Source organism: Bufo gargarizans, chromosome 1, assembly GCF_014858855.1.
Source record: "Bufo gargarizans isolate SCDJY-AF-19 chromosome 1, ASM1485885v1, whole genome shotgun sequence".
Classification (NCBI taxonomy): domain Eukaryota; kingdom Metazoa; phylum Chordata; class Amphibia; order Anura; family Bufonidae; genus Bufo; species Bufo gargarizans.
In genome coordinates, this window is record NC_058080.1 from 609,040,854 (window position 1) to 609,068,446 (window position 27,593).

The 27,593-nt window shown below is 44.1% G+C and overlaps 1 protein-coding gene across 1 annotated transcript in view; it reads right to left on the reverse strand.

Moving 5' to 3' along the window:
• DMXL1 (Dmx like 1) overlaps window positions 1–27,593 on the reverse strand; it is a 142,418-nt gene that overhangs the window by 29,266 nt on the left and 85,559 nt on the right. Inside the window, 10 exon segments of the mRNA XM_044275895.1 lie at window positions 4,274–4,401; window positions 6,166–6,226; window positions 9,574–9,715; window positions 9,957–10,078; window positions 11,916–11,993; window positions 15,145–15,262; window positions 16,109–16,310; window positions 17,600–17,685; window positions 21,423–21,556; window positions 22,790–22,971. Coding sequence (XP_044131830.1) covers window positions 4,274–4,401; window positions 6,166–6,226; window positions 9,574–9,715; window positions 9,957–10,078; window positions 11,916–11,993; window positions 15,145–15,262; window positions 16,109–16,310; window positions 17,600–17,685; window positions 21,423–21,556; window positions 22,790–22,971 — 1,253 coding nt within the window.

The following is a 27,593-nucleotide window of genomic DNA, read 5'->3' on the forward strand; positions in this document are numbered from 1 at the left end:
AGCCAACTACCCAACGGGTAAACAAAACTCGGAAACCGTGCAGAAAAAAAAACAATGAATGGGTGGGTGCTGTGTCCCCCAAGGAAAGAGCGAGAAAGAGATTTTACTGGTAAGTTATACAAAAATCTCGTTTTCTCGCCCAATTTCCTTGGGGGACACAGAAGACCTTGGGACGTTCAAAAGCAGTCCAAGAGGGGAGGGACCACAGCACCAAGGCGAAGCACCCGAAGGCAGCAAGGAAATGCCACCTGCAAAAACCAGGCGGCCCAAGGCAGCAGCCGCCGCCGAAGCCAGAGTACGCACTCAGGAGAACCTGGTAAAGAGTGCAAGGAAGACCGTGGCCACCCTGCACAATGACATGGCTGAAGCCCAATGCCTCCGGCCCCGGAGGCACCAACCGCTCTGGTGAAATGAACGGTGACACCAAAAAACAGAACCCTGCCCTTGAGCAGTAACCACAGCAATAGCCATTTGGTTAAAGCGGAGGAAAGCACCCAGGAGCCGTTAACCTTGGCGCGGACCTCCTGGAAACAAGAGACCGAGCGTCGACAAGAGTCGGAGAAGTCCAAGCAAAAAACTGCAGACACTTCAAGTAACAGAGTCCCAGTCGCAGGTCCAGGCCAGACTGGAGAAGACCGAATCATGGGAAGAGAAAGGCAGAATTGGGTGAATGCCCAGCTTCCTAAAGAACCCCAGGGAAGACCCTAAGTCAGACAACAGAACCTGGACGAAGCACGGCCGGGAGCGAACACTAGCGCGCTCGCTGGACTCGTCTGGGCAGACGGGAGGAAACCCAATGCGAGTAAGCGCAGATCAGTGACACGGGCAAAAAGGTTGGGAAAACTGGTCCCGTCGGCCCCCGAGCAACGCCGTCCCGAATCCACGCGGAGTGGGGGAGCAGATGGACAAACGGAAGGAACCGAAAGGGACCCGGCCAGTATCCAACAGACTCCAGGTCAAGTCAGGCTAAAGTTCTTGTCGTTGTAGCCACCACAGGAAGGTGTTATACAGTCCCGGTGTGGGGGCTCTTGAAGGGTAATCTTGACAGAAGAAAGTAGGCCCGCCAGGTTACCGAGAAGGTAAAGTCCAAGCAGGACCATCGCCCAGAATGGTAAAAGTAATCTGCACCCAGCGGGAGGACAGAATGCGGCAAACCCGGTAAAAGGGACACAGCTAGTACAGCCAGTGTGAACAATGGAGACAGTAGGAGGTCATAAGGAACACCGGGACCATCCATATGAACAACCATGGTCTCCCCAGGGGGGAGGGCAGTGAAGGAACAGCCCCTGAAGCCTGGCCGGGGCAGAAGCCACATCGGAGTAAAACTGACCCAGGAGAAGCCAAAACAGAGCCGTCGAGAGAAAAATAGCCGAGAAGACGGATGACACCCTCCAACCGCAAGGAGGAGTGGGCAACAGGGAAGCCACAGGACCGCTCAAAAGCAGAACTCCGCTTATCCGAGATGTCCGGCTCACCAATTCGCAGAAGGCGAATACCCTAATGAATCGAAAGTGGAGGTCCCTGAGACCTGGGTAATCGAGCAACCAAGAGAAGTTGGGCGACCTGCTCGAAAAGAGCGGCTAGAACCTGGTAGCAAAACAAACTGAAGCACGGAGGGTGCCAACAGGAAGGACTCAAACCAAAACGCATCCAAGAGGAGGAATGGCAACAGGCGAGGGAACCGTAATCCCGCCAGAGCCAACGTAGACTGCGAGGGACGCTGGAGACAGCACTCTCGACCATGTGACCGCTTGCGCTGGGAAGCAATGCCACAGGGTAACTAATGGGTACGCATCTAGGAACCACAAACACTCCCCAGGCGGAAGGGCCAACGAATATGGTGGATACCGTCACAACGGAAACACCAAATATACCCTCCGAACAGAGAATGGATACCACCCAGCTCGCTGCAGTAGAGAGCAATAGAGCCCGTCCAGGCCAGGTGAACAGAAAGATCTCTTCAGAGAAGAGTGCCAGGCCGGCGGCAATCACCGTATCCCAAGAGAAAAACGTCAAGTCGCAGGAAGAATGGAGGCATACGTACAAGCAGCCCCATAAGCAGTGAGAAAGCCAACCCACCTACGGAAGGAGAAGGCATACACGGCCCAACAACGCACAGAGTGCACAAGAGCGTCCGCCCACTGCGAAATAGTCATACAGCAAGGAGGGCCAGCCACAGAGTCCCACAGAATCCACGGAAGTGCAAAGTGCAACCGGAAGGGGGGACATACACAAGACTAGTATGGCATGCAACGGAACGCAAGCAGTCCGCCCAGAAGAGAGGGCAATGTACTTGGCAAACATTGCGGGCAGCAAGCGTGTAAAGCCCGCCCCACAAGGGGGTGATGCCCAAGACCAGCACCTACTTCAGAGAAGTAAGACATACCATATTCCGCCCAGAGGAGGGCCATGCACATGGCCACACCGCATCCAGCAGGACGTCCACCTAGTGAAAAGGGGACATGCACAGGGTTATCCTAGCATTAAGTGAGTGTGCAATAATCCACCAAACACCGAATTTTGTGAGAGTACAACTACTCCGCCAATGAATGGGGACAAGTACAAGTCCAGCACAGCATATACAAGGACCGTTGTGAGTCCTGTAAGCGTACAAAAGTCCACCCATGGAATGAGGGGTGGTCACGCACAAGGCCAGCACCGTATCCAATGGGAGTGCAAGCATTCCACCCATCTTAGAGGCCAGCAACGTATCTGGTGAGAGTGCAGTATGCTGCCCAGAAGGGGGAGCCATGCCCATGGCCAGTATTGCAACCAGGGAGAATGCGAGCACCCCGCCATGGATGGGGGTCAGGCACCTGGCCAGCAGCACACTGGCGAGAGAACAAACACAGTCAGTGAGAGTGTGTGTATGTTGCCTGAGGAAAGGAGACATGCCCATGGCCGGCAGCGAATCCAGTAAGAGTGCCGTACACCGCCCACGGAAGGGGGAACATGTATATGGCCGGCAGTGGATTTAGTGAGTTGCAAGCATCCCACCATGGAAGGGGGTCATGCACGCGGCCAGCAACTTACCGGCGAGAGAACGACCCCCGTCAGTGAGGGTGTATGCATGGCGCTTGAGGGAAGAAGGCATGCCCAAGGCCGGCAGCGTGAGGGGATGGGGGGACCCTGAGACCGGGTGCCCGTGCGGATGCGAGCACAGCGTTCCCAGGAGGGACGCTGATAAGTGAAGGGAGGCGATGTGGCTGCCTATTCACAGCATTCTGCTGCTAAAATGTCCCATGAGGGCCAGAAGGGAGGAGAGGGAGGAGAGGGAGGAGAGGGAGCAGGGAGTAGAATGTCGCCCCGCAGCACCCCAGGGGCCAGCCTAGGTCCAGCAGTGACCGAAGGGTCCAGAGGCCCAGTATGGGGGGTCAGGCACGCAGGAGACCAGAGTGGGGGGTGGGGGACGTAGGGCTGGAGAAGCCACTCTCTCACCATAGTCGTCTTCACCCTCGGTCCATTCCAGCAGGGTCGCCCCTTCAGCTACTGGCACCGTAGTGGCAGGACGCTGGGAGAGGGACTTGGCGTGCGGGCGACCCTTGCGCTGGCGGGATGTAGGGGAGCTGGGCTGCCCTGATCCACCTCGTCTTCTGTGGGGGAGGCAGCAGTGCGGGTGACCGGCACTGGCGCAGCTCAACCCCGGGAGAAACAGAGAGGTCTAGTGCGTCTCTGTTGTCCCTGATGATCTGGAACAAAAAGAAAAGAAAAAAGTAAAAATCAAAATTTAAACAAGGAGAAAACAGCCCTGCAGAGCAGGGAGTGTCTTGCCTCCTTGGACACTAAGCAAAAAACTGGCAGTCTCTCTCTCCAGGCTGAGGGTATAGCTGATGGAGGAGGGGCTTAACAGTTTTCACTTAGTGTCACGCCTCCTAGGGAGATGAGCTATACCCAAGGTCTTCTGTGTCCCCCAAGGAAATTGGGCGAGAAATACGTTTTTCTCTGATAAGATACATTACAAAGGTTCTTGCAGTCCCTTTTACTTATGTAAAGTTGTATAAAAATGTAATTGTTCACACTTTGGAAGCTACGTCTTGAAGACAGACAGGCTGTGCATTTAACACAGCTTTGATACTGTCCCACAATTCCATAGCGCAGTGCATTATGTGGTTAATGTGACTGTTTTTCCCAAGAATTATCCTCTTCACGGTCCAGCGATAAGCGCTATGCTGTCAGCAATATGACTGCTACAGTGCATGTACAGGGAGAGTATAATGCCAAATTATGTATGAAAATGCGACAATTAGATTTTTAGGCGGAATACAGTAAATACCTTGTTTCCTTGGTGGGTAAACTTTATCCGAGTTATTCTGGAATTTCCACCTGTCCTGAAGCAAGTTATCTGTTGAGCGTGACCCCATTCAAACATCCTTACACTGCCATCTTGAGCACCAGTGAGATCTAGATCAATGCAAATACACAGATAATGTGATGTTTCCTGGTTCCTTAAAGGGGTAATGTCACTTCAGAAAATAGAATTTATTATGTAGCGAAAGTTAAAACAAGGAACTTAAGGCTACTTTCACACTTGCGTTAGTCGGTCCGCTCGTGAGCTCCGTTTGAAGGAGCTCACGAGCGGACCCGAACGCCTCCGTCCAGCCCTAATGCAGTCTGAATGGAGCGGATCCGCTCAGACTGCATCAGTCTGGCGGCGTTCAGCCTCCGCTCCGCTCGCCTCTGCACGGCCAGGCGGAGGCGAGCGGATCCGCTTGAAGATGACACCATATGGCTCAATCTTCAAGCGGATCCGTCCCCCATTGACTTTACATTGAAAGTCTGAACGGATCCGCTCAGGCTACTTTCAGACTTAGAAATTTTTCTAAGTTATTAATGCAGACGGATCCGTACTGAACGGGAAATAGGAAATAGCACCAGCCTATTTGCTCTCCCCTAGTCTTGGCCGCTAGAGAGGCCAGCACTTTTTCCTATCGTGTGCAAGCACGGCCACCGCTGCTGGATTGCAGGGTGGTCGTAACCATGTAAACGAGCAGTGTATAATGTAATGGAAAAATTAATCCAGCCAGCAAAGGAAGCAATATGGACAATCACAATAATTAGTAAGTGGCTTGTGTTAACTTTCTCTACATGATAAATGCCATTTCCTAAAGTGAGACTACCCCTTTAAACCACTACACAAACTGCATGATGCCGTCAATTTTCAACCAATACCTTATACAATTATGTAATTGCCCCTACATTTATTGTTAAAATCATGAGCATTCTGCTTTCCTTCAGCTTCTCCGGTCTCTTAGGGTATGTTCACATGGTAAAATTACACATTATAAAAATACATGCATTTGCAGTGGCATCCGCAGCAGAAATGGGAGGCTAACTGGATTTCTGCTGGCTAACTTGCAGTTTGCATGCTGTGAACTCAAGCGGGTTCCACATTCATTGACAGGGGCTGGCTACCAGCTGGGGTTTCCAGGATACACATCGATTTTCCCCATAATGTTTTCTAACATATGATTGGACAATCATTCAATAGGATGCATTTTTCTGTGGATTTCACATGCATGTTTGAGTGGAATATGAAAACAACGTATCAACATATTCTTATTGAAAATGAAGGATTACCCAGAAATAACAAAACACTGTCTCAGCTATAAGCCACCTTCCTATGGCAGGCAATACTGGTACTGCAGGATTATGACCAGCTTGTTCTACCGCTCAGAACCCCTTTGCTGCTGTTAATACTAGTAGACTATATAGATATTAGAAAGCTCATGGTGTATTCAGTTTACACCCAAGGACAAGACATTTGTGATGGCTGCTGACAGAAGAAATTAACAATATCACTTTAGTTAGTTGTATTGATAAAATGAAGTCCGCAAAATTTACTGATGACATTTCAATAAAAAATCATTTTTGCTCACAACAATTTTAAATGTCTTCAAGAAAAATATAAAACAGAAAAGCATTCCTGCTGAAATCTGGATAAAGTCACCAACTGCTTGCCATAAACGCTGCAAGAAGCTTCTGGTGGATCCAGAAAGATGGTGTCTAGCTGGAATAGACACTGAACAAGATGCTGACATATCATTGTGGTCTACTAGAATATTTTGCTCCCTATATGTAATGCTAAATATTGGAATAAAACAGAAGACTAGGTAACAATCCACTCATTCAATAAGGACAAGTTCATGCATACAGATATTAACTCACAGTAAGGCAGGGTTGGATGTGAAGCCATTCTTCGGACATCTTTGATTTGCCTTTTTATCATCTGTATGAAACAAAGATCATTTGAACTTCATCTTGTATAGTTTATACAAAATCAAAATAAAGTTATTTTACATGAATTTAATATGTGCCCATATATTGTTTAATGTTAGAGGGGTTGGCCAGCTACAGATATTAAGGATGTATCCTTCACACGTGATCCTTTGATTGCTTCTCCCATAGACTGCCTTCACCTCTCGAAGTCCCGGGGCATTCCCAGTCTTGGTTCCCAAAAATTAGGTGCTTGATCACCAATTCTTGAAAATGCGGGAATGTTCATAACTGTCCTGCACATCACAGTTATATAGTGCCATCTATACAATTTGTCAACTTTTAGTACCACACCTTAGGCTACTTTCACACTGCCGTTTCCGGGTCCGCCTGTGAGATCCGTTTCAAGGCTCTCACAAGCGGCCCAAAACAGATCAGTTCAGCCCCAATGCATTCTGAATGGATAAGGATCCGTTCAGAATGCATAAGTTTGCCTCCGTCTGATGAAACTGAGCCAAACGAATCCGTCCTGACTTACAATGTAAGTCAATGGGGACGGATCAGTTTTTACTGACACAATATGATGCAATTGAAAACGGTTCCCACCTTCCATTGACTTTCAATGTAAGTCAAAACGGATCCGTTTGCGTCATAAACAAAACGGATCATGGTAATGAAAACGGATCCATTCTTAACAGATACAAGCGTTTGCATTATAGGCGCGGATCCGTCTGTGCAGATACCAGACGGATCCGCACCTAAACGCAGGTGTGAAAGTAGCCTTAGCTTGGAGTTAGTGCTAGTGGTGCCTACTACAGGAGCAGGGGAGCTGCTGTTACCGTGTCCCTGTACGAGGACATCTCTCTTGTCCTTGTACTTGAGCAACAACAAATTCTCATTGCAGAGAGTCCGGCTGTCACTCTAAGTAGGTGCCCAGGCAGGGACCTAGGGAGGCCGCTTTGATTTCTGAGCACAGTGCAGCACACTGTAGTAACTCTGGAAATCAGGACTTATATAGCGGTACACTGATGTAGAAGTTATCAGCCGAGAGGTGGTAATCCTGGCACAGCAGTGGGTGCACTAAAACCCACACTAATTTCCAACGAACTCCTGGGATGCAGTAATTCTGTGGGTTCATGCCGGGTGTGCTTCCCTTCATAAACCCAAAGCCTGTCGGTGTACCCCAAGGTACTCTTATACAGCTTATGCATTTAAAGCCATTTCTTGCCCCCTTACGGCGCAGGCATTGGTGGCATTTTAGCATCCTTTTAAAATGTATAAGAAAAGTGGCTACGCCTTGGCACACTTGATGCTAAAGTGGTTGAGGACTGCCATAATTTTAAACAGAAAGTCAAATGTCTGATTATTCTGGGATGGGCATCCTGCATTAACATTGTAATTTCAGAACTGCCCTGAAGTGTAGTACAAAACATCCCCACTCCAATACTGCCTAATTTCTGACTGTAGAATAAAAAGTTACTACAGTAAAAACGAGAGAGAGAGAGAGAGAGAGAGAGAGAGAGAAGAGAGAGAGAGAGAGAGAGAGAGAGAGAGAGAGAGAGAGAGAGAGAGAGAGAGAGAGAGAGAGAGAGAGAGAGAGAGAGAGAGAGAGAGAGAGAGAGAGAGAGAGACTCAGACTATGTTGCCATGGTAACCAACGGCAAACAAATTGTGTACTGTAATCCAGCAGTCCTCCAGTCTCAAACTTCCATTTCTCCACTACTTTGTACTAATGTACATTTGGTAGGTTATCGCCAGGAGCAGAAGACCGATAGACTAGTATATGACTGCTGGATTGGATCACAGCTGCAGAAGCAGAATGGCAGGAAGTTTTTCATAAGAACCCACTGCAAAGTTCTAAAGGGCATCTGTTAGCAGATTTTACCTATGACACTGGATGACCTGTTCAATGTGCGTTTGGCAGCTGAAGGCATCCGTGTTGGTCCCATGTTCATATGTTTATAGCAAATGGCCGGTTCTTGCAGATTATTCCGTAGTGTTATTTATGGTTACTTCACTATAAAGTTAATACGGCTTTAAATGTATCCAAATGTAGCAGTTAAAAAGTTCTCAATTCGCTACCTAATGAATCAGTTCCTTAGGGCACATGGTTAAATATGTCTGGCCGACAATGCAGTTATAGTGCGTACTGGTCAAACAAGCTGAGATGTCATTCGCTTACCACACTTACCGCTGCTTTCAATTGTGGCTCATACATACGTGACTTTACTCAGACTTTGCTTGTCTTGTGGAGTGCTTGTTACCTCGCTATTACGTGCACTAGCACTCATCTCTTGCGCATGCAGGTTGGTATCCTCACCATGCTGTCCTTATTCTTAGGCTGCGGGATTATATTCTGGTGCAGAGATTAAAGTTCCATACACGTTGCTGTGTTTTAAAAATCTGAAAAAATGCGTTCCGAAACCGCCCTGGTTTATTCTTCAGTGGGTAAAATTAAAATTTTACCCACTGATTCATTAAGTAGCGAATTGAAAACTTTTTAACTGCTACATTTGGATACATTTAAAGCCGTATTAACTTTATGGTAGTAACCAAACATAACACTACGGGATAATCTGCATCGAATAAGACATTTGATTAATTATTCTTAACAATGCTGTGGAACGTATCTAATTAGCAGAGGTGCGTGAGCTCCACACCAAATGCATATAGGAGGGACAGAGACTGTAATTGCTTGTTTTATATATTTTATCTTATGTACATCTATACAGTGCCCATATATGATTTAGAGTATTTTATGTATATTTTCTAAATTTTTAGGAAGTAATAAAAGTGGATATACTAATAACTAAGAACCGGCCATTTACTATAAACTTCATCTAGCAGCTAGGTGGTATAGCTGGCCGTGTTGTATTGTAGTGAGCTCCCTATCCTGTTATTGTTACATTTTCCATGTTCATATGTGCTCGCACTGCTGAGAAAAATTATGTTTTAATATATACAAAGGAGCCTCTATATTTCTCTGCAATGGCAACACCCCCGTTGCCCCTAGAGGCTCATTTGCATATATTAAAACATCATTTTTCTCAGCACTGCGAGCACATATGAACAGCTGCCAAGTGTACATATAAGAGGTCAGCCAGTTTCATAGGTACAAATCTGCTCACAGATGCCCTTTAATACATTTTTCATGTTATATGCAAACAGAGAAATTAAAAAAATTGTTTGCAATAGTAGACTTTAATGGGTTTTGCATGTAGTGCATTTCAGAAAATCAACACCCGAATCTTCCTCCTGTCAGAGTCCTTATTCTGCAAAGGGTATTATACATATTTACCTCTGTTCATGGTAAAACTACAAAAATAAGATGTGCATTGAAAAGCCATATATACTACCTACCACAGATGCCCCTCTTCCTGTCTGAACCCCCCCTAGCCAGGGCATATTTATCGGTGTTCCAGGATTACTGTGGGTGTAAGGAGTTGAGCCCTGAACTGCTGAAAGATCATCCCGGGTGTGTACAACCAAAAAGTCATCAGGTCTAGGGGAAAAAAAAAAAAAAAAAACAACGTCATGAGACACAACTGTAAAATCAAACCATATGGAAAATAAAATGAATGAGAATCGGTAGAAAAAAAAAAAACAAAAAAAAAAAACTATAAGATTGGCTAAATATGCAGTATTTTTCTCAAGTATACATTTAAAGGGTCATAATTATGTATACAGATAACTACAGAAGCAATCCAAAAGAGGTCATAAATAAAAGAATATCAAATACATACCCTTTGTTTTCCATTTCAAAGTCATCATCAATCCAAGAATAAATCTGGGTGGCCAAAATTGCAGACACATCAAGCTCCTGGATGTCGTGACTTGAAGCAATTGCAATACAGTTTCTGTTGGCCTGAAGAACACAAGTGTAGACAGTTCACAAGTGACAAACACCAACAGCGCTTACAGCATACAAAGAAAATGTCAATGAAATCGTCTAAATATATATTCAACCAAACATGGACAGATCACATTTGCATTTCAAGCTTTATATAGAAAAGAGCCAATAAGATGTCAACAGTGATTGCTTAGAGCTGGCCAGTGAGGTAAACCTCTCATGCTAATGTCTAAGGCCTCTTTCACACGGGCGGGATTTCCGCACGGGTGCATTGCGTGAGGGGAACCCATTCACTCCAATGGGGCTGTGCACATGTTGCGTGAAAATCGTAGCATGCTCTATATGGTGCGTTTTTCACGCAACGCAGGCCCCGTAGAAGTGAATGGGGCTGCGTGAAAATCGCAAGCATTCGCAAGCAAGGGCGGATGCGGTGCGATTCTCACGCATGGTTGCTAGGAGATGATCGGGATGGGGACCAGATCATTATTATTTTCCCTTATAACATGGTTATAAGGGAAAATAATAGCATTCTTAATACAGAATGCTAAGTAAAATAGGGATGGAGGGGTTGGATCATGTGACGGACCATGTGATGAGCGCAATGAAGTCGCAATAGGTCCTTTTACTCCCAGATCATCACATGAGTGTTTTTTTTCATGCTTCATGCATCAGTTCTGCATTGCGTGAAAGCAGAGAAGCCGGACTGCGCGAACAAGTGGATGAGGTGAGTTAAATTATTTTTTATTAATTTTTTGAACCCCTTCATCTCTATTTTACTAAGCATTCTGTATTAAGAATGCTATTATAAAAATAATAAATAATAAAATCTACACAACACCTAAACCAAACCCGAACTTCTGTGAGGAAGTCCGGGTTCGGGTACCAAAACATGCCGATTTTTCTCACGCGCTTGCAAAACGCATTAAAACGCTTTGCACTTGCGTTGAAAAATTTTGCATTTTCCTGCGACGCACCCGCATCTTATCCGGCCCTCACACGCGACGCCCGTGTAAAAGAGGCCTAAATCAAGGGTACATGTTTATTTGAAAAAGGGGGGAATATCCATTACTAATAGACACCTTGGATTGTCTACCAGCAGAGCAAAAGTGTGTGCAGCTGTAAAATGTCTCTCTCCCCCCCCCCCCTAGAGGCAAGAATGTGGCCCCTTTACTGGATTTCCCTGGGTAATTGAGTAATATTTGCTAATGTGCAAGCCAACCAATGAAAATCAGCCCGCTAGAAGCATCTTCTCACCTGGACTGGACAGACTAGATCAGGCATGCTCAACCTGCGGCCCTCCAGCTGTTGCAAAACTACAACTCCCAGCATGCCTGAACAGCCTACAGATATCAGCCAACAGCAGGGCACGGTGGGAGTTGTAGTTTTACAACAGCTGGAGGGCCGCAGGTTGAGCATCCCTGGACTAGATGGATTTAAAGAACACCAGGGGCGTAACAACAATGACCTCAATATACAGGAGCATTTTAAATGGCTCCAATGTATTTTGTGTTATTTTATCTTGTGAGAATCCTTCTAAGCATACACAAAATTCTAGTATGGAAGATTTATTTATGAAATTTCTGCAACTGCACCAGTTATCTTAATGGAGCAGAAATTACTCCACTGCTGCAGAATCAAAAAACGTAGACGTATGTGACTGATTTTCAGACACAGTAATTTCTGCCAAAAATCTGCCACATGTGAATATGCTCTGACCCAGTATATAATTATTATAGATAAAAGGGAAATTTATTAAAGTAGACTCACAGCCACATAGTAGTTATCCACTTGTCTAGCACAATTAAATAAATAAAAAATGCTAAAACACACACAAAAACAGTACCTTATTTACCGCAAAAGCAGTGATAATATCAGACTCTTTATGGATAATTCGTGCTCTTCCACCTGAGGACACCAATTCAGCTTCAGTCTAGAAAAAGGAAAGATATATAATCTCTGTTATAATATTTACTGTAACACTGCTTTCATTCAGTTATTATATAATAAACTGGGGGGGGAGGACAAAAACACCCCGAAATAAAGCAAGTATGTGACAATGGAGAGTGGAGACAGCTCAAGCACTTACATCATTTCTGCAATTGAGGCATTTTTATATTACCATAACTCCTGGTCAGCCTGTTTGCCTCACAGACTGATTTTAATTAGCATGAGTATAAAGCTTAGTTTGCTCAGCATGCATGTTGGTACTTATAGTCCAGCATGCAGGCGGAACCTACACCCCCTGAACTTCATGGTCGCTGTCATGGCACTTAACAGGTTGAACTTCGTGTCAGGTTCCAGTCTTACAGAGATCACCTTGACATGTATTGACTTAGCATAAGAAATATAATTCATTTTTGTACTTTATTTGTTTTGCAGAGTGTATGTTATGTTCTATGCTTGAAGTCAAGGAGGCGGCGGCCTCCTTGCTTCAAGTCAAGATAACCACGCCCCTTCCCTGCCCCTTCGCTGTGACTGACGGCGCTTATGCACAGAGTTCGGCAAAGCCAGCCGAACTGCCAGTCACAGCGAAGGACAAGGAAGGGGGCGTGGTTACCGTGACGTGAAGCAAGGAGGCCGCTGCCCCCTTGAATTCAAGCATGTGTGGAGAAGCGCGCCAGGCAGGGAATAAAACAAAGTTTTCAGTACTTTTGCTGAATCTGCCTTCAGGAAGAAAGGCATCAGAAACACGCTGCTGGCGGCTTGGGATGGTTTTGGGAGGTGACAGGTTCCCTCTAAAAATCATTGTTTGACGGCGGAAGATCGCGCTGTCTAATCACGCTCCGCTGCCAGCAAATAACGATTTTGTGCGGGGACAAGCGATGGCATTAGCGATCGCTCCCACCGCTACTGTGGAGGAGATTGGTGTATGTAATAGCAGCAGTCTCCACCACTGACAAGCAGGCGATTGTTGGGAAGCAACGCTTCATTAGGCCCCTTTCACACAAGTGTGACGGATTAGGTACAGATGCGTTCAGGGTGCGTTCATTGAAACTCGCACCATTTTGCAAGTTCAGTCAGTTTTGTCTGCGATTGCGTTCAGTTTTTTCCGCGCAGGTGCAATGCGTTTTGATGCATTTTTCACGCGTGTGATAAAAAACGGAAGGTTTACAAACAACATCTCTTAGCAACCATCAGTGAAAAACGCATTGCAACCGCACTTTTTCGGATTTTCACTTTCACGAATGCGAACGTCCTCTGGCTGGTCCTGTCTGCTATCAAGATCTCGCACCTGTGCCGTAACGGTATTCAGTCGGCGCAGGTGCACGGAGAGGAGGACGCTCGCTCAGCTGCTCCATCCTCAGTGCGCCGACTGAATACCGTTACGGCGCAGGCGCGAGATCTTGATAGCAGACAGGGCCAGCCAGAGGACGTTTGCATTTGCTGGCCGTGTCAATCAACATGCGGAGGGGCGTCTATATGATAGGAGGATGCGGCTGCTACCAGCAAGTAGCCGCCCTACTTGCTGGTAGACAGGTGATTTACATATTATAAAAGTATGTTTTATTCATGATCTACTGAACCAAAATGACTAACAACATTATGTATTCATATATCGCTGTATAGGGATTATAAGAAGCCCCAAAAAAAAAATATGTTTAGTGCCCTTTAATAGTGTATGTACAAATATTGCTAGTAATCTTAAAGTTTCAGATTTTCACCTTTATTATTTTTCTGATTTGATACAGTTTTAATACATAAAAGGGTGTTCCGGTTACAGAAAGTTATCCCCTGTCCAAAGGATAGGGGCTAACTATTAGATCGGTGGGGTCCTACTGCTGGGACCCCCACCGATAGCAAGAATGGGGACCCCGGACCCTGTGAACTGGACAGAGCGGCTTGTCAGAAAAGTGCACCGCCGCTCCATTCATTTCTATGGGAGAGCTAGAGATAGCAGAATATAGCGCTTAGCTATATCTGGAACTTCCATAGAAATTTATGGAGCACCAGCACACATTTGCGACCAGCTACTCCGTACATTTCGTGGAGGGGGCGCTATGGGTTACAGGGCCCAGTCATTGTGAACAGTGGGGGTCCCAGAAGTAGGACCCCCAGCGATTTGATAGTTCTCTCCTATCCTATGGAGAGGGGGATAACATTCTGTAACTGGAATACCACTTTAAGAACTAGCTTAGGATAGGCATAAAATCGCTGAAAGAATTATATTGTGAGGAAAAAAAAAAATCACATATGTTAGGTTGACCCTAGAATACATTTTTTTGAGAGTAGCACACCACCAATATCTGCAGACTAGCTCATTCATTTATTCTTTGAAAGTATGACATGGTACACCATCAACTCCCAAGCCTTCCCAGATTAAATAGCCTTTTCCTGGGGTGGCCTTTTTAATAATTATATGGAACTTTAATGCCCAAGACAAGGAGGTAAACTGAACCACAAGTACAGCTGGCAAAGGCACTTAAAGGAATATTCTCATCTCAGATTTTGATGGCATATCACTAGGATATGCCATCAAAGTCAGATGTGCGAGTCCCACCTATGGGAACCACACCTTTATACAGAACAGCCCCCTTGAAGTGAAGGAGAGTGCACTGTACAAGAGCGTCCAGCCTCCATTCACTGCTATGGGAGTTCAGAAAATAGCAATTTCCAGCAGTCCCAGCAGGTGAATGGAGAGGTGGCCACGCATGCATGTTGCACTCTCCATTTCGAGGGGCCCGTTTTGGAGATAGGTGCGTTGCCCAGAGGTGGGACTACAAGCAGTACATCACCACTGAAGACAGTCATTGTGACCATCGTGCACCGGATGTCAACCCTGCAGGGATCGCAAAACAGACAAAAAGGAACCGGGCGAAGGACTAGAGCGGCAGTAAGCATGGATCTTCTGTTTTGAGAGGCAGGCTGCAGGCACTTGATAAAGACGTATTATTAATCGAAGAACCTCGTTAAAAGCTCTTGGAATAAAATGTGTAAAATCCATTGCCGTTATCCATTACTTAGGAAATAGAATTTGTAACTATGTAATAATGGTAAATAAGGCAGAAAAAAACCAAATTTAAATCTAGATATTATACTGTACACGAACATAGAATTTTTAATTTTTTTTTATGAATGCATACCTCATTAAGAGATCGTTTCTTGGTAAAGATGTTTCTGATAAAGGTTTCTTGGATTCCCTCCTGTTTAACTAGATATTGCCAAAGTCTCTTCACTGGTAATGTGCTTGACTGTTTGGACCTAAATTGCAAAATTAAGGAAAAACAATTAAATTGCGGTAAATAAGAAACAGTAAAAGGCTGCACTGTGGGGATGCATCGCCGTTTCCCAAGACCCTTAACTTTTTACTTTTCTTTCTACAGAGCTGCGTAGGGGCTTGATTTTTGTGGGATGACTTGTAGTTTTCATTGGTGTCACTTTGGGGTACATAACACTTTTTATTAAATTTTTTAGGGGCGACTAAGCAAAAAGCATCAATTCTGGCACTTTTTTTTGTGGTGTTCACCATACAAGATGATTTACATGATAGTTGCATAGAGAGGGTTGTTATGGACGCAGTAATATCAAACATGTGGAGATTTTATTTTTTTCAATGAAAAAAGAAAAGTCTAATTTAATAAATGTTTTTTTTTTTTTTTTAAAACAGTTTAATAGTCCTATAAGGGGACTAACAGACGATCTTTTGATAACTTTTAAAATACAATACACTATTGTATTTTAAAGTCAGTGCTATACTGACATTGACCAGCAGCATGCGCTAAAGAGGCGTATTGGTGGTCATTAAGGGGTTAACATTGTGGGTCTGATCTGAGGTTTAATTAATATTAAGGTTCTGCTAAAAAAAAAAAAAAAAAAAAAATCTTACTTTCCTTGGCATGTCTTACAGGGTGGAAAATGTAAACAAAGGGCAGGATAATGTCAGCCCACCAGGATAAGTCATAAATATATTTTCTTGTAGAACCCCTTTAAGATCCAAAACAGCCCATAATTACTTTTTCTTGCCGTCAAAAATCCTGAAAAACCCGACTGACAAGTAATGACTCAACTAAGAACGGAGCTTAAAGTTGTAAAAACAGAAACACTAACTTGAAGGGTGTGTTTGTGGGCTCCAGCAATGCTTTATGTCTCAGAATAGCAGGGCCAGCAGACAAGGCCTCCTCTGTGGTTGGTATTGTGATGAAGTCTTGTGGGGGACCCTCATATAGCTCAAGCCGTCTTAAGAGCACTTGCTCCCATCTCTGCAAAGTCTTCAGAGTGGCATGGCAGAGTGGAGACACCATTGGAAGTTCTGGCAAAGGAAATGAAAGTTACTTAAACGTGAACTGCATCAACAGGAAAGGAATAATGTATTAAGTATCGGATGAATACACAAAAGGGCAGAGACAACTTAACAGAACTGGAGTTTATGGTCGGAATTTAGATGTAAAATATATAGAAATGTCATTTCAGATACACAGTTATTACTCTGCTTTGGGTCCATTAAGAAACCATAACAGCAATTGTAGTTACCTTTATATATACACAGCAAAATATGACAAAAGAGCATAAGTCAGGCGCATGTTAAATACCCACAGTAAAATTCAACTAGAGGTGAGCTACTGAAAGGCATGAACTCTGTTCCCCCTCCCCAGTTCAGTAAAATTGCTTAAAGCGGTTGTCCGGTCTTTTAATACCGATGACCTATCTTCAGGATAGTAGAAATAAAAATGCAGGAACAGCACACAACGGTCCGTACTTCTAACCGGAAGATGCAACAGCCCCGCACTAGCCGTGGATCCAGCAAGCCAGAAAATATGTTGAAATCAAACAGCGGTGACAGCATCTCCCATTAATTCTTCTTTATTAGGACTTCACAGCATACAAAAAACTGAGCAACGTTTCAGCTGTGCAACAACCTTTATCAAGCATGATAAATGCTGTTACACAGCCGAAACGTTGCTCAGTTTTTTGTATGCTGTGAAGTCCTAATAAAGAAGAATTAATGGGCGATGCTGTCACCGCTGTTTGATTTCAACGATCTTCCGGATAGGTCATCAATATCAGATCGGCGGAGTTCCGTCACCCGGGAGTCTCGCCGATCAGCTGTATGAGGAACCGTTGTGCGCACGTTTAGTCTCCCTTCTCTCTTCCTTTGAACCGCGGCTGTCTATGGCAAAACAGCAGCAGAGGAGGAAGAGAGAAGGGAGACAGCACGCGCACACTGCATGCACCGCCTCTTCATACAGCTGATTGGCGGGGTACAGGGTGTCAGATAGGATATTGATGACCTATCCTGAGAATAGGTCATCAATAGTAAAAGCCCAGACAACCCCTTTAAGTAGCTGAATGGGGATTTCCCCGACTTAGACAAAGATAACCCATCCTCAGTGTACTTAAGGATCCGTGCTCATCTATTTCCTTCAGCCCCATTGACTGAAATCATTTGGTAGCGCATGCATGACCGTGGTTCCATTCATACGCCACCTCACAAGGAACGAGGACTCCAGACCCCCAATCTAGTGATTTGTGTAGTCCCTAGCGATCATACAATTATCACCTACCATTTTAGCACTTGGATGCATTATTCCAAATATTTACCTGAAAGTTCATGTCCTGCTAACGGGTAAAAGCCCTTCAGATTCTGAAGCACAAACTGCACCATAGTAAGGCGCATTAGAGCCCAACTGTAATTGAAACAACATAAATTGGTGAGATATGGCTAGAGAAGGTCTGACCATAAGAACTATTCTTGGCTTGTAATACCGTAATCTTGTGAAACAAGTTATACATAACAGCCATTCGATCGAATACAGTTTAACTAAAACCATCTTGGGTCTCACAAATTAAAAAAGAAAATTCACTGAGGCCACAGAGACTATCTGGACAAATGGCACGGTGCACCAGTACAGACGCAACAGTATGTAGCTAGAACCTGAAATGCTGCATAGGATGCTGAAAACATTCACCAGCAATACAAGACCAAGATAAATTGTAAAGTACTGCAGGGTTTAAAACCATTATGACCTGCTGAGGTCCTTGTTTTGTGCACAAACTGTGGTTTCAGCAGGAGATAGAGCCATTTATGGTTCAATTAATGTTGATCATAAAGAGAAAGCAATCTAGAAGGGAAGAAAATGTAACGTGGTGATGAAGACTCATCAAGACACAATGTTACAATGAGAAATAAAAGTGAATCAATGCATCTAACACATAAAAGAACACTATAAACGGGGTATGCTTAACAGAGATATCAGTAATAAGGGGAAATCTGTCAAGACAAAGACAACATATGACTAGGGCAAAAGTGAAAAGCCATGAGGAGAACATTGACCATGTTAAACTACCCCCGTATCCAGGGTTCAAATTGAGGGGAGCTCAATGGTCAATAATATGAAAGGAATAAGGATCCAAATTATCTGCAGCAGTAAGTTCTTCCATAAGCATAATATTGTTCAAAGCCTAGGCCCACTGAGCCCCAGAAGGTGGCATGGAGGATCTCCAGTCTAGGAACAATCCATCTGATAAATCCTACTTTTTGCATCATGCCTGTTCTGAATGCTGTGTAAGGGCAGCAAGTAACAATCGAGTGACACAGAATTGCGCTCCTCTCACTGCAGGGTCTCCATGTTTTCCTATGTGACGAAGGCTCAGCCTATCTGCCCTCTCTGTCTTGTCATCTCTCTCCCCTGTCAGCTCTTATATGCAGCAAGTAGGGAGACCAGTGTGAAACTACATCTCATAGAACTACACTGGAGAGTCAGGACACACAGATAGTACAGATAATGCGAGTCTTTTATATAGATTTATATATACACTTATCTACTATATATCTGAAATAGTTTAAAAAAGGGAGATATTCTATACTCAACAAAATACAAGGATATACAGAGGAGCGTGGGAACAGATCTGAGAGCTGCCAGGAGGGATTTCATTGGTGATTAGGTCATTCTATAGTTCACGGGAAGTCGGCCACAGAGACCGAGTTAGGCCTCTTGCACACGACCGTATGGCTTTTTCAATATTTTGCAGTCCGCGAAAAAAAATGGATCAGCAAAAAATATGGATGACGTCCGTGTGAATGCCGTTTTTTGCGGAATCCGCTGGCTCCGGATGGAACAGTACTATCCTTGTCAGTTATGTGGACAATAATAGGACATTTTCTATCTTTGAACGGAAAGGAAAAACGGAAACGGAAGGCATACGGAGTAACTTCCGTTTTTTTTGGCGGATCCATTGAGATTAATGGTTCCGTATATGGTCAGCATACGGAACGCAAAAAACGGAACATAAATGGGGAAACAAAAAAAGTTTGTGTACAAGAGGCCTTACTGTTTACACATTACAGCATGCTCTGGGCTGCTGATCAGACTTGAGGTCACATGACCAGGTTCCCATAATGTAAAAGGTTCAAAATATATGGATGCAACTGAGTTACACTGGTAGAATACTGTGCAATATGTTCTAAATAAGAAAAAGAAAAAATTCTGAGTGCTTAATTGAAGATTCCAGGTTAACCCAGAGCCTGGAGGAGGAACCAAGGAGAGACCCTAAAATGTGGCACAGAATGGAAGTCATGTAATGGCAATTGCCCCCCAAAGTTAAGGAGCACAGCTTAAAGAATGGTCTGGGTGCCAAGCATACGCTCAGTCAAAAAAATAAAAAAATAAAAAATAAAATATAAAAGATCTTGGGTAGAATATCTATTTTTATGAGAGATCCTTTTAGACACCAAATACATTTGGACTTCTGGGTATGTAGCTCTCATTTGCAGCTCCTCTTACAGGGAACTTCTCATAATCACACAAAGTAAGTAAATCAGATTTTAAAGTTGTTTGAAAGTGTATACCCTTCTAATTACTATATACTTTATGAAAAAAGATCAGAGTTTGGTAACGGAAGGCTTGCCGTTCTAGCCAGGATTACAGTGAGATATAGCCATCTTACACTACTGTATATTACCTTCATAAGAAACAAAATCAATAGCAAATGGTACCTAAGAAAACTGAATTATGTGAAGATGGTAGGCGAATAATTCACTTAAGACTGCTAATTAAGTTAACCTAAGCCTCGGAAACCAAGTGGTAAGTGAGACCGCAGGCACCAGAATTTTCAATCTGACAATCTCATTATACACAATCAGGTACAGGAGAAGAGGCAGTTCCTACAAATTGCATAGCACAGATAACAGATATTACACAGGAGACATTAAGTGAACAAAGCGGCACCAAATGCAATAATATTGTTAAAGAAGCACTCCCTCCAAATTTCTTATTCTCTGGTCTGTTCTAAAACGGCTTTAAGAAAATTACAGTGAAGGTAATCTTAACAGTGGCTCTGTATTTGCGCGTTATCAACTTGCTTCTGGTCCTCAGCTGTGTCATGTGGCCGACACTCTGACTATCGACACAGCGTCTTATGTGTGGAAAGAAGTCAGCTTCTCTAACCATTTCTAGGGAGGCTTTAATGTCAATCTCATAGGAATGAATAGAGAAGTTGACTTCCTGTCCACACAGAAGATGTTGTGTCAGTAGGAGAGTCAGAGTGTCGGTCACATGACACAGATGAGGACCGGAACAGAGTAATAAATCACTGGTAACTTCGCTGCAATTCACATCATGTACTTTTCCAACAGGCCAGAGAATAACATTTTTGTGGGAGTGCTTCTTTAATGTGGTTTGTGTCCAGGATTTTACTACTGATGACCTATCCTCAGGATAGGTCATCAATATCAGATAGGCAGGGGTCTGACACCCGGCACACCCACTGATCAGCTGTATGAGGAGACACGTGCCGTCTCCCTTTTCTCTTCCTACTCGCTGCTGCAGTCTATGTCAAAGCAGTGGTGAACAGGAAGAGAAAAGGGAGACTGCACGTGCACACTGCGCGTGCCGTCTCCTCATACAGCTGATCAGCAAGGGTGCCGATTAGCTGTATGGATAGGTCATCAATAGTAAAAGCCCTGGAGACTTCTTAAATAATTTCAGCTTCTTAGGCTATGCTCACATCAACAAAAGAGAAAAAATGTAGATCAGCACACCTCCATGCAGAGACTGTGCTTGAGGCCGGCAACCCAACACAGGTACAAGGAAAAAACGTAGGTGGATCAGCACTCAATAAAAACAAGGTACTTTATTTGCTCAGAGCATATGAAAAAAATATTAAAAGCACTCCAGCTTACATGTTTCGGGCAAACATGCCCTTACTCATAGCAAGTAAGGGCATCCAAGCTGGAGTGTTTTTTTATATATTTTTCATATGCGCTGTGGAAATAAAGTACCCTATTTATTATTAAGTGCAGGATTGACCTACGTTTTTTTCTTGTAACCATTTTCACATCTGCACTAGAGGTACCACTTGGAAACTCCATTGCAGATACTGTTCTGTACTGAAAAGGCAGCACTGTTGTACTGCTGTGTTGTACCTATATGAGTTAGGATTTGAATGTTCTTGAATCTGGACATCAGATAGAGATATGTCATCATCTTCCTCCTCATCACTTCCTTGGCTGTCCTCAGAATCATATTCCAGTCTATTTTGTGACAGTGGAAAGAAAGGCTGAAAGGAAACAAAAGCTTGTCATTTTAGTTCTGTTAATGGGGGGGTCATATATACGTATATTTGTGCTACTGCCAACCATCCTTTTAAATTTATTTTTTATATAGTGCCAACATATTCCACAGCGCTTTACAGACATCATCATGACTTTGGAGTGTGGGAGGAAACCGGAGTACCCGGCGGAAGCCCACACAGACATGGGGACAACATAGAAACATCCATGCAGATGTTGGAAGTTGGATGGGTTGGAAGGCCAAGGTCATTGAGCCACCGTGCTGGCCTTTTTATCTTATTAGGTTATGTTCACATCTGCACTGTTTTATCCATTTTTATGTTCCAGGAATGAATCAGTGAGGCAGATGTACTAAGACCGGTGTTACAAATCCCAGTCCTAACATAAAGTCAGTCAAAGTAGAATGCAACAAACGTATTAATGCACAGGCCTCTTAATACATTTGGTGCACTTCCGGTCAGTCCGTGTCAGACTATGATCTGGTGTAGATCTGAACTATCACTTATGCCAGTGAATTAGAGTAAATCCGTCAGGCTGCAGGAGGCCATGCCCCTGTTGGCCAAGTCCCACCAACTTCTCACAACTTTAAAAAAAAGGCGAGAGAAGTGAAAACTCGAAATTATGATGCAAATATGCCACGCAACATAATCAGTTTTATTTTAAAATACTTTATAAATATCTGCTATTGACTATATTAAGATCCTTTTAGGAAGCCTGTCATTTTAGTTACAGCATACATGGACATACATAAAACACAACAGACTTGGCTGGCAGCGCATACGGATTACCATTCCACCATTATTACAACTTTAGGGAAGAGTCATCTAAGCGTATATCATGCCATATATTTAAATGGGAATAAGCAGAAAAAGCTGTAACAGATCAAGCCATATCATTCACTGAAAATATTTCTTAAAAACACATGTAACACGTGTACATCAGCCATAAGCACAAAAAGAGACTAAATGACTTGGGCTATGTTCACACCACATGCGGTGTGCATGCTTGGCTTAAATGCTGTGAGATGCTCTCGGTGTATATACTGAACATATGCATAGCTTGGAATTGTTCTTTTTTCCTCTGTATTGGAAAGCATAGTCAACTATAAGTCTGGGCTACACACTCAGATTTTTCCCAAGGTGTACACTAAGTGTACGTGTATTACAATCTTACGTGTATGAACTGCACACCAAAAGACTGATTGACCTGTAGACAAGTACCTTTGCTATGAAATAATCCCAGATGCTGAGTTCAGGAGGGATGAATTTCTCACGGAAAAGGGAAGAACCCTGGTCCAACAACGGTGAAGCGAAAGCAGATGGACTGTCTTTGAGTGCAGTTCTTGTAGAAAGTCTGAATCGCTTTGAAGCCTTGTCATTTTCTTCTACTGGAGGAGAAACAACTACAAAATAATGAGAAACAAGAGAAAACATAAGACTGTATGAAACAGCAACCACTGATTCCAGGTGCGATTTTTCTGACTTACAGTACATTGCAGCAGCTATAGGGCATTGTGAGGGTTTGCTTCACTTCTTTAATTCTTCTGGAGGTAAAATGAGGAAGCGAGCGGCAGGATATGAGGGCAGAACCGCTGCTTTTTACTGTTTGGTATGATTTAATGTACTGTATACTGTCCTGTGGTTTCTACGCATGTTATGGGGAGACATAAATTGGAGCACATGCAATATGATTGGCATATTATCCAATCATACCGGCACTACGCTGTGGGCTCAACCACAGTATATACAGTTGGCTATTACAGGGGCATGTAATGTCCATTGTGGTTTTATTGGGTAAAACCTGTAACAGACGTTTTGGCAGTAAAAGTACTTCTTGCTAGCTATCCTAAAACTGCCCATTTAAAGGTACCTGTGCTACACACGAAGTGTTGCCTGGGTTAATAATAATAATATTTGAAATTAACTGTGTTAATAAATTATATTTTTATACTTTTTGCTGCTCCTGTTTAACGTGTTCATTGCACCCGTTGGGAGATCTTGCTCTGGATTGATCCGTGCATGGGGCAAAGAAGTACTGCATACAGTTAATGGGTGAGCTGAGCCATGTTTTTAATCTATGCCTTTTTAAAATGACCAAGTCTACTATCACACTGGCGTTTTAGACTTTCTGTTTGTGAGATCCGTTCAGGGCTCTCACAAGCGGTCCAAAATGGATCAGTTTTGCCCTAATGCATTCTGAATGGAAAAGGATCCGCTCAGAATGCATCAGTTTGCCCCCGGTCCGTCTCCATTCCGCTCTGGAGGCGAACACCAAAACGCTGCCTACAGCTTTTCTGGTGCAGTGGCTACCTGAAGACTTTCTGTATGGCAGACATCGCAACCTGCAAAAACTCATTTCCCGGAGGTTTTCTTTCACAAACTTGTTATCACATTTTCCAAACATATGCAGTATCTGCACACTTTGCTCTATGGTGTGGAGGACTGGGCTCATTACCCTGCCCCAAATTATCATATTTATGTATAGGATTAAAGGGATTCTGTCACCACCTATAAGCCCTGTGAGCTAAACATATGCTCATGTCCAGGGTAGCATTCTGATTTCTAAGGTGGCCTTATAAAAGCTATTTGTGGCTTTATTCTGCAGAAAAACAGGTTTTACTAACTTGTCAATCATTAAGGTGCCCATGCAGGGGAGGTCTGTGGATGCATGGTGCCCGGCCGCACGCATCGCCGTTCTTGCCCAGCGCCGCCTTCTACTCCTCAGTGCCGCCTCTCTCCTCCCGCTTTGAGATCCCACTCTGCCTGATGCGCCGTTGCGGACTGCTGGCATCGGCTTCTTCTTGCACTGTGCGAACGCGCCGAGAAGGGGACACTGCTACAGGTTGCCGGAAAGGTTTACTGCGAGTAAACCTTTCCGGGATATATTGTTTCACATGCGGGCGTCAGGGAGCCGCTATCTAATAGCAGGAGACTCCCTGAACGTCCGGGAGACTTGAGATCCCTGGTATGGCCTTATGACTGCCAACTAAAGTCCAGTGATCTCTTTCCACAGGCATGTATACAGTACTTAGTATTTGAAATATTTTCCACACATAGCAATTTTACCTCAATAGTGAATTCGTAAGTAAAAAAAAAAAAAAAAAAAAGATGCATAACAGCAATCTATAAAGTGGTCCCGGGTCTTAGCCGCCTTCCTTCAGAAAATACGTTAACTGGAATCAACTTACCTTTGATAAACCAGTGATTACTTAAGCTGAAATACAGAATATTCTACATATAACAGGCTGAAGAACCAAAGCGTGCACAAACTGCATGCACATGCCCAAAGTAAGTGGCCAGGAATAGCAAAAAGCCAAAAACATCTACTCTGTGAAAGAGCATCCCACAACTGAGCCATTATTAGTGAAACGGAAAGCCAGTATCAGACCTTCAGTCCAGCACTTCTCAGGCTATTTCATTAGACCAAGGAGAACAAGAAGCTCTTTCCATAAATTATAGTGCATAATGTAGCAAAACTGATATGGAGGCAATTGATAATGGTGTTTGATGGAAATAATGGAATGGAGTGTGACAGCAAGACATGACACCACATTACAAACAGCAAAGGGCATGCCAGTATCCAGAACTGCTAAGAATATGTGATCTGTAGCTATCTGCCAAACACTAACTTAACCCTTTCACTGAGTATTGGGAAATACTTAGAGACTAGTAGTGTGACGTAGATAAACAGCCAAATCTGACTATTTTGGAAGGACCAACCGGCCATCTAGGTCAGTGGTGGCACGGGTGACAGAGGTGGCAATCAGAGCCCTCTCTGTGGGCACCTGCACCCTGGAAAAAGTCTATTGTGCACCAATATGCCTTAGAATTTTTCAGCCATTCATCAGCGTAGGGCACACTATGAACAGCACAGGCAGTGCATGAATTGGGCAGGCTATTGATAAAGTGCATAGAAGATATACTATATTGGACTGTAGCATTAAGGTTAAATTGCAGTGTTGGCACTTTGCGGTAAATATGTGGGTTTTGGGCTACAGTTTGGGCACTCAGTCAGGTCCTTTGTTCTTAAAGGAGTATTCCCATCTCAGACAATGGGGACATATCTCTAGGATATTCCCCCATTGTCTGACAGATACAGGTCCCAGAGGTGGGACCCACACCTATCTCAAACGTAGCCGAAAACAAAGCCGGCAAAGCGGTGGCTGGCAGTGCCGGGTCTGGCTACCACCAAGTGTCCCTATTGGGCCACCGAAAATAGCTGAGCGGCGTGCTCGGCTATTTTTGGAATCCCCATAGAAAGGAATGGGGCCAACGGAAATAGCCGAGACAGCTGCATTTTTTTGGGCGGTCCCATAGAAATGAATGGTGGGCAGCCGTGCATACACAGTGCACCATCCTTCAATTTGCTGGCTGCGTTTATGAGATAGGTGCAGGTCCCAGCGGTGTGACCCACGTCTATCCGACAATGGGTACATCCTAACGATATGCCCCTATTGTCAGAGATTGGAAAATCCCTTTAAATGTGTTACCCGGGTATTTGATATTCATGGTCTATCCTCAGGATAGGTCATCACTATCCATTCCAGAAGCTGGATCGTCGCCAAACAGCGGTTTGAGGTGCTCTGGTGAGCAGTGCAGTCTCTTCACAGCGTCGTACATTGTATATCAGTGATATATGTATCTGTAGATTACTGGCAGATCCAGCACATTATAGTATCAACGGTAATTAATCTTATATGTATGACCACCACACATCACACCAAATTTAGCTAGATCAGCCAATGCTCTGTGAATCAATAGCTCATGTCTGTGGCCAGCTCAAGGTTCCAGAAAATTTAAGTAAAATACATTTTGCTGTGCCCTGGCAATAACAAATGGCTTATTAACCCTTTAAGTAACACAGCTTTCTGATGCCTAAATGTCCAGACCAAACTTTCACCTTTGAATTATGTAAGCAGGGTGAATTTTTTTTTTTAAAGGGGTTTTCTGGGGAAACATTTTATTTAAAAATGGGGTAGGGATGAGCTAAAATAAAACACTCATCACTCCTTCATCCAGTGCTGCTGCTCAGGTCACCACTTCTCTGCACTTCCTGCCCTCTGGCTCGAGATGCAGGAAATGTCTTGGGACAGCCCGCTCATCTGACCACTGGCTGCAGCAGTGACCCATCTGTGCCAGTGATTGGCTGAGCAGTCTGTTCAAGTCATTTCCTGCACTTCGAGCTAGAAACCAGGAAGTGAAGTGGTGAATTGAGCAGAGGCCAAACAGCAGCTCTGTGGTAATGAATGCTTTTTAAGTAAGTAATGACTGCTTTTTATTTTAAAGGGGTTTAATACTGAACGGTGGAAGTCCGACACCCAGGACCCCCGCCGATCAACTGTTTGAGAAAACAGTGACGCACATAGTAACGCCACGGCCTTCTCTCAGCTTTTCCTAGGCCAGTGTCGTCATGTTCATTGGTCACATGGCCTAGGAAGTGAATGGGGCTGAGCATGAGACCAAGCACAGCCGCTATCAAAAGCACAGCTCTGTGCTTGGCAAGTTGAGAGAAGGCCGCGGAGCTTACAGGAGAGCTGGTACCTTCTCAAACAGCCGATTGGCGGGGATCCAGGGTGTCGGGACTACACCGATCAGATACTGATAACCTATCCAGAGGGTTAGTATTAAATCTGTATTTAAGTCTAACATGACCCTGCGTTTAAATAAAATGAATCCCCCCTTTACTTTTATATATTATATATTCTATGAAGAAAAAAAGAGGGATTTTGTCCAGCTTGTAGTTGTGGTAATCCAAAGGCTTTTATTCAATAATCACGTGAGTATAAAATCCAGGTACAAGAAAGCAGGTCTACATGTTTCGGGCACAATTCAATTTTAGCCCTTACTCATGAGTACCTGGATTTTATACTCGCGTGATTATTGAATAAAAGACTTTGGATTACCACAACCACAAGCTGGACAAAATCCCTCTTTTTTCTTCATACTTCGTATTTCTCCTGATTCGGGTGAAGGAGTTGTTCCGTGCTACACAGTGGAATCCTCGGCAGGTGAGAGCTGCTCAAAT